General features: G+C 36.7%; 2 protein-coding genes across 8 annotated transcripts in view; one reads left to right on the plus strand and one right to left on the minus strand.

The window, feature by feature from the left end:
- Positions 1-547, plus strand: part of LOC128686602 (integrin beta-PS) — a 74,079-nt gene extending 73,532 nt beyond the window's left edge. For all 7 annotated transcript variants that reach the window (XM_053773547.2, XM_053773565.2, XM_053773556.2 and 4 more), the window contains one exon: positions 372-547. In XM_053773547.2, coding sequence (XP_053629522.2) covers positions 372-443 — 72 coding nt within the window. In that variant the 3' untranslated portion in view covers positions 444-547. The remainder of the gene's footprint in view (positions 1-371) is intronic.
- A 5,089-nt stretch (positions 548-5,636) lies between these two features.
- LOC128686654 (cyclin-dependent kinase 2) overlaps positions 5,637-8,561 on the minus strand; it is a gene marked incomplete in the record, with an annotated part of 42,151 nt that continues 39,226 nt past the window's right edge. Inside the window, 1 exon segment of the mRNA XM_070099423.1 lies at positions 5,637-8,561.

The raw sequence follows: 8,561 nt of genomic DNA on the forward strand, positions 1-8,561 counted from the left end.
CCCATAAGGAATAATGTAAATTAGACTAATCTGTTTCAGACCCCCAAAAATATGCTTACAAAAGCACTTACATAATTGTTCGAGTTTTGGGCTGTTTGTATCCCGAGGTACCATTGTATATAGGTTGCAGTCATTGGAATGAATTTAATATAGAGTGCATAGTTTGTTTTTTTAATTGATTATACATTTACCTATTTTGCTAGGGTAATGAGGTCCAATTTTGTCGAGTAGTTATAATAGTTTTGTTCACATTTTGGTAATCAAGTACTGTATTTACAATTTGGTGGCATACTTTTCATTGGTTCTATAGTAACTAGTGTATTCCAGTTAGTAATTGCTTTATAGTAACTAGTGTATTTTCCTAATTCCAGAATGTAAGTCCAATCTACAAACCTGCTGTAACTGAGGTGAAGAATCCACTCTTTGGAGTTAAAACAGATTAACTTTCTGGTTCCGAGTTACAGGTTGTAGCAGTTATAACAGTATTACTATTATAGTACTCTATTCTATAAGACTATTGATTCTAGTAAATCATATTATTCTGTAAGATATTATATTTAACCTTTATTACATAAGCATAATAGTCTTGGTATATTATTATAATCATAACCAAGTACTAAATCTGCAGGGGTCATACAGTGCTGCTCTTGGTAAAATACAGTGGACCCTCGAATATCATAAATTTTGGAAATCAACGACTTTTTTCGTCAAAACATTGGCTTGATTTTTGTGATTTGGCTTAGAAATTAGTGGTCATATGAAACACATCCGAGTGGCCTCCCAGCCACCGCGGGCACACAAGCACCATTCAGTGTCAGTCTGGCATTGTATCTCAGCGAGTGATGGCCACCTCATGTGTTCATAAGATACATTTCTTAATATTTTTTTTTTCTGTTTGTTTTAGTGCTTGCAACTGCTAAATAAGTCACCATGGGCCCAAAGAAAGCTCCTAGTGCCAGCCCTTTGGTAAAGAAAGTGAGAAACACAATTGAAGTAAAGAAAGAGATCATAGAAAAATATGAAAGAGGAGTGTGTGTGGCAGAGCTCTCCAGGATGTACAGGAAGGCCCATTCAGCCATCACTTCCATCGTGGCGAAGAAAAAGGAAATCAATGAAGCTGATGTTGTGAAAGGGGTGAATATGCTAATGATAAAGAGATTGTAAATAATCGAAGATGTTGAGAAGTCGTGGCTGGTGTGGATCAAACAGAGTGTTAGCAGGAGATAGTGTTACGCAGTCAATAATTTGCGAAAAGGCAAGGCAGTTGCATGGCAATCTCGTAAAGGAAAGACCTGGAATGAGTGCTGATGTAGGTGAATTCAAGGCGACCAAAAGCTGGTTTGAAAATTTCAAGAAGCAAAGTGGAATACACAATGTTTTAAGGCATAGCGAGGCTGCCAGTTCAGACAAACATGCAGCTGAAAAATTCACAAGTGAATTCAAGGATTATGTAGAGGCTCAAGGATTCGTCTCCCAACAAGTGTTCAGTTGTGACAAAACAGGCCTCTTTTGGAAGAAAATGCCGAAGAGGACCTACATCATGCAGGAGGACAAGGCACTGCCAGGACACAAGCCTATGAAAGACAGGCTAACTCATGTTGTGTGGTAATGCTAGTGGGGATTTCAAAGTGAAGCCTTTACTGGTGTATCACTGAAAATCCCAGTGTATTCAAGAAAAACAGTGTCGTGAAGGCTAATTTGTGTATGATGTGGAAGGCTAACAGTAAGGCATGGGTCATGAGGGACATTTTCCTTGATTGGTTCAATGCAGTGTTTGACCCCAGTGTGAAGAAATACCTCCTGGAAAATAAATTGTAACTCAAGTGCCTCCTGGTAATGGACAGTGCTCCTGCTCTTCCTCCAGACTTGGAAGAGCCAATGGTGAAGGAGTTTAATTTCATCACAGTGAAGTTCATGCCCCCCTAATACCACTCCTCTCCAGCCCATGGACCAGCAGATGATTTCAAACTTAAAAAAACTACACCAAAGCAATGTTTCCAAGGTGCTTTAATATAACCTCGGACTCTGAATTGACCCTGAGAGTTCTGGAAAGATCACCAATATCCTCCAATGCATAAACCTTATAGGTAAGGCTTGGCAGGGAGTGACTTTTAGGACGATGAACTCTGCTTGGAGAAAATTGTGGCCAGAATGTGTCCTCAACAGATTTTGAAGAGTTTGAGGCTAACCCTGAGGACCCTATGCCAGTTGTGGAATATATTGTGGCATTGAGGAAGTCCGTGGGGTTGGAGGTTAGTGGCGAGGATGTGGAAGAGTTGGTGGAGGACCACAATGAAGAGCTAACCACTGAAGAGCTGCTAGGCCTTAATCAGCAGCAGATCACAGCTCAGGAAATTGCTTCAGAGGAGGAGGAAGAGAGGGAAGTTGCTTTCTTCAGAGATTAAAATGTGTGCAATGTGGACTAAGATGGAAAAATTTGTGGAGGAACATCACCCTGACAAAGCTGTTGCAGGCCGTGTATGCAACATGTTCAATGACAATGTCTTGTCTCATTTTAGGGAAATTTTAAAGAAACACCAGAAACACACCTTTCTGGAACAGTTTTTTGAATGACAAGGGTCCAGTGACACACAAGCTGGTCCTAGTTGCATTAAAAAACAAAGAAGGGAAGTAACCCCAGAAAAGGACTTGGTACCTGAAGTCTTTATGGAAGGGGATTCCCCTTCCAAACAATAGTAACTCTTCCATCCTTTCCCCTCCTCCACACATCAACTTTTCAATAAAGGTGTCAAATTATTGTTTTATTCATGTCTCATTGTTTTCTGTGTAGATAAATGTACATGTAAAAAAAAAAATTTTTTTTTAATACTTTTGGATGTCTAGAATGGATTAATTTGGTTTACATTATTTATGGGGAAAATGGTTTTGAAAATCGTGAATTTTGAATTTCGACGGACTCTCTGGAACGGATTAAATCACTGAATTCAAGGGTCCACTGTATATACATAATAGACATTGTTGAGAAGCATGGCAGGAGACCACCCTATCTGATGTACATTGTCTATAGTAGCACCAACACCATACATAGCCCTATGAAAAAAGTTGTACAAAAATTCTGATAGTATTATGCATCCATCTGCACAGGAATAGAAATTGGTAAAAGTGGCATACTGCACACAAATATCCTGCATATATGAGAGAAGCTTATCAATGCTCAAAGCTCATATGAACATGTACTTGTGTTACCTAGTATTTACAAATGTATTGCAATTTAATGAAGTGGTCTGTTTGCAGAATGAACACAGTAAAACTACTCCACTCCAGAAAAGAAAATGATTGTTCAAAAATAGCATGTTCACTCAGTTTAGAAAGGAACAAAAGACGCTACTTCCATTACCTCATAACAGGCTGACCAACTGGTGTATAATTAACACTTGACAGAATTATTGTATTTGGTGGGAAGTGCTGAACTCAAAGGTCATACAGTACATAGGGAAGGGGAGGTAATCAGATTCAATCCATGGAAATGGAGAGTCCTTCTCTTGACAGATTCAGAATAAATGACCAACTCCTCCACCTCAAGCAACAGCTGACTTCGGAATATGGTAAACTGAAAAGAACCTGGGGAGAGCAGCTGCAGTTACTGCTGTATCACACAACCACCATGTTTCTGTCAGACAAAATATCAAGAGAAAACTCACATAGAACTTCAAATAACATACATATATGTATGTCTTATTGAATAGATGTTCAATAATGTTTGTATTCTTCATTAAATAGCAACTCTGCAACAACATCTATGGACAGTCTGAGATAGATGCAAAGTGGTGAATTGCATTCTGAGCATCTGTTGACAATTGATGCTTCAGGGAGATGATTTATTGTCATAATTTCCACTCATCACCAGCACACTTTGGTGGACTGTTGTAACTCCAGCCCATTCTAATTCCAGGGACCACTCTGTCATTTCATTCAAACAAGTTTTGAATATTTGAATTTCATAATTATAACCAATTTGTGAAGGATAATCAAATAAAAACACTTCCACAATATTAGACCACATGTAGTGCTTGCCGTGTGTGTCAAACAATTTCCTCCTCAGTTATCGACAATTATACCTGAAGTATGTATACATACAGGAGAGCCCCGCTTATACAGTGGGTTTGGTTCCAGGCTACTGCCGTAAAGCGGATCACCCTTTATTTTTTGCTTTTAAATAGATATAAATGCCTGATAACAAATTTACACTATCAAATATTAACCCTTTGAGGGTCGACAGGCCCTCTCCGAAACTCGTTCTCAGGGTCGGCCAAATTTAAAAAAAAAAAAAAATTATTTTCTCTTATGAAAAGATAGAGAATCTTTTCCCGATCATAAAGACACCAAAAGTTTGAAATTTGATAGAAAACTTACGGAATTATGCTCTCGCAAAGTTAGCAGTCTCGGCGATGTTTACGCATCGGCGATTTTGCCCACTTTGAGCCCCATTTTCGGCCAATTTCACTGTACTAGTCGACAAAAAACATAAATATTTCGCTAGAACTCCATTTTTTCTATCGAATGGGTGCAAGAAACCACTCATTTATGAAATTCAACTATCCAGTACAGTGGTCAGAATTTAGCAATTTTGCCAATTTCACACAAATTTCAAAAGATGCCAATTTCCGAATAGGGTCCAGAATAAACAAGAAAGACATTCCTGGCACTAAAATGACATTTCCTCTAGTCATTAGTCACGTCTCAAGGCCCCTCTTATATTCTTTTGCTTTCCACTTTGAATTTTTATTCTCACAAAAAATATAAGATTTACTGTTATGCAGACTACTGTATTAGTGTAAAAAATGGTATAAATATTATTGGTGCACTTGTGAAAGAATATTAGACTCACCAGTTAGACTCACCAGTTGACGTGTATTGCACGCTTGGCACGATTTGTTTACTTTTGAAGTTTGGTAAAAATCGAACATTTCTGCTACTTTGAGCTCAATTTCAAGGCACCTTTCTTTGTAAAACCAGTCAAAATCATCTCAATTTCTGTAATATGTCTTCCATTCTATAAAATGAGACCAAGAAAACTAGAATACAACAATAAATACCATACGAAAATACACTGCAAAGTCGCTGATTTATTAAAAAAAAATGGTCAAAGTTTTTTTTTTCTCATTATGCACTGTGTGCTGCAGGATTTTTTTTAGACTGTGCACACTGACCACATAGACCCATTCTTTCATATGAAGGCCTACCAGCTTTCTCCCACTAGATTTGAGGCCGCTAGAATTTGAGTACTAGTACGTCAAAAACCCCTACGCGTAAGACGTACTAGTACGACGAAAACCCTCAAAGGGTTAAGTTAGCATTGTTCCAGTTGACCAAACTCGTAGTTATTTTGCTAGCACTATAATAATACGACATTCAAAGTGCCCCATAAACATCTTGTTCACCAAGTTTAATCATTTCTAACTTGGCATTCAGAGTAAGAGACTTATGACTCATTTTATCAACTACCCTTAGGTGCCATCATAACGAGAGGGAATGATAAACACTGAGAATACACTAAACAGAGTGAATGGGTGGTGGGCGGTCAGACAAACGTGTATTATTACATGTCCATTTGCTATTCATACGCATTCATTTTGCATTATGCATGCGTTTATGAAGCTTTTTTTCCCACAATACAAACACTTTACATTGTGTACAAGTTGTCTTCACATTAGTGCATTAGAATAAATAATAGCAACACTTCTATTCTCATGCAACACACCATTTTTAGAGTGAATGATGCTGTGTGTGAAGGCATACAAAAGGAACATTTTTCTGCAGTTACCCTCCCAGTAATACTATACTGTACACAGCTTCTCTGGTGTTGGACTGGAGAAAATAGAATTCTTATCACTCCTACAAGCCACCTGGCAACCACATCTCATATTTATGTCAATTTGTTCTGTGGTTGTATGCATTATGTTTGTATGATATGTAGCGTGTTTCTTATATAATTTTGAAAAATAAAATTATAGATGGATTAATGAAAATGTTTATGACATAATATATGACATTTAAAGCACCCCAGGGTGATTGTTGTTATTATGCTTATTGCATCATTGTGATTTTAATGTTTACCTGAATGCCAGCACAGTAAATTTATTTAGGTACAGGTACACATAAGTACAATTATCAGAGTACTTGAAATTTTAGAAAGTTCTCAGACATAAGAGATATGTGGAGTTCACGGAGGATGTATACAGTGGTGCATGGATGCCATAACAGCAAATCAGGGAGCTATATAAACGAATTTTTGGGTACAATTTGAAATGTCCATATTAGCAAATCGCCGTAAAGCAGGGCCCTCCTGTACAAGAAATGTAACAGTTTAGCAATGCACTGCCTTAGTACTGGTTTTATCATACTATATTTGGGGGGAAATGATAAGCTCTTAGGAGTCGTACAGTGCCTGAGGGAATGGCATGCAATCAGGTTCTAGCCAAGTAGCCTTGAAGATGCACATACCTGTGCATTGTAGCTGGCCTATGTTAACTAAATTTTGAAATACAGTTATCATACTGAGTAGTGCATGGCAGTACACACCACTCCACACACTGATACCATTACTGCTCATCATGGCTCTACCAAATATGACAACACATCTTAAAATTTACACAATGTGAGCCAGTAGGCTGATGCAGGGCTCCTCAGTATTTCCTTAACTCTCATATTCACACCTATTTTCCTATTAACTGTACTACCACCAAATATATATATGTATTTTTTTTTAACACATCAGCAGTTTCCCACCGATGCAGGGTAACCCAAAAAAGAAAGAAAAATACTTTCATCATCATTCAACACTTTCACCATCACTTATACATTATCACTGTCTGCAGATTTGCTCAGATACGACAGTTTAGAAGTCCCTCCAAACTGCCAATATCTCAAACCCCTTCTTTATTTATCAAACTGAAAAAAGCCTGCTGTGCAGACAATGCAATTCGATCAACAATCCTCAGACACTGATTTCCTATGAAATCAGTGCCTGAAATCAGATTGCACGTTTCACTACTTGAATTTTGAAAACCTAAGTAATTTTTGCATTTATGTAAATAAATCTAGTAACTAATTTCTTTCAAATGACTATTTGTTTCATAATTTTTTTATCTGCAAGGGAATATTTCATAAAAGGGTAGGACATTCTTGCATAATTTCCCATTTACACTTCAATAAGGCTGATAAAATAAGTAAATGTCTGACCTCTTTAATAGTCTTAATACATTAAAAAGCTCAGATTGGTATAAAATTTTAACATGTTACTACTATTCCATGGAATTTTTGTGCTAATAAGGCCAGTAATTTAATTTCTATGGGTTATTTTATTATTAAAAAACAAAACAAAACATGGTAGTATGCAGAAAGATTACATACACATCTGCAGCTTGTAAATGCTATATGACTGCCTCAATCTTACCACTTTATACTATATACATTTTCTAATCTGAAATCAGTACTAGAATTTTAAGTCTGTCCCTTATCCAGTTTGTACTTAAGTTTTGTTTGTCCATAACATTTAACTGCCTTCAGTACTGGACTACAACAAAGCTCAAACACTGTGTAGGGAAGAGGATCGTGTATCATTTTATATGATACATACAAAACTGCTAAATGCGATAAGCTATGTTATTCCTTCAATGATTACATCACAAAGAAAAAATGCAGTTTTCATAATGTATAAAAATAGAATAAGCTTGCTGGAAACCTGGGAAAACTTTTATTTTTAACCATTTGCCATCTCCCACCAAAGAAGGTGACCTAAAAAAGGGGTAATATCCACCAACATTCATTCAATATCTGTCTTTCTAGAAATGTGCAGACAACACAATTTCAGTTGACCCTCCAACTGTAACATCCCCCACTCATTCTTCTGATTAAAAGCACTGTACTTTGTCTTCAACCCTTCCTTGAATGACCCTTACCTACCCTCCAACTCCAGATTTAAACAACTTACCCCTGTCATCCCATTCTTCTCTATCCTTTCTAAATTATCAAACTACCTCAACAATCAACCTCTCCTCTGCCCTATCATTATACATGTACTTTGTTTACATTAATGTAGAGCAATTATAACTTGAATAGCTACAGTTCTATACAACAAAGTTATTTTTCTTCCATAAAAAACAAATGTTTTAAGTCTACCCCCTGACTTGTAACTACATAAAGAAAAAACTATCAGATTTGCCCACATATATGACGAAAATGAGCAAATCAATGAAATAAAATTTCATATTATCCACTGCTTTTTAGTCACAGTATATTAATATATGATAATTCCCAGTTAGTCAGCATATCTAAATTTCTAACATCAGTTTAATTACTTCACAGCCAGACTTGATAAACTTAGGATATGGTAAAATTAACAAGATGCTTCCAGAACACCTAAGAATGCATTTCCTCATACCAAGATCAGCTTTTAATATTTGTGCACACCATGAAAAAAATAAGAGTTTGGCCAATTAGCACTTCATTTAACAAAACTTTTAGTTTCTTAATTTTGTGTGGGACTATGACTTGAACGAGCCAAAACAAACAAAAATTTAGAAATGAAGCATTCTTTG

Source organism: Cherax quadricarinatus, chromosome 1 (assembly GCF_038502225.1).
Source record: "Cherax quadricarinatus isolate ZL_2023a chromosome 1, ASM3850222v1, whole genome shotgun sequence".
NCBI lineage: Eukaryota > Metazoa > Arthropoda > Malacostraca > Decapoda > Parastacidae > Cherax > Cherax quadricarinatus.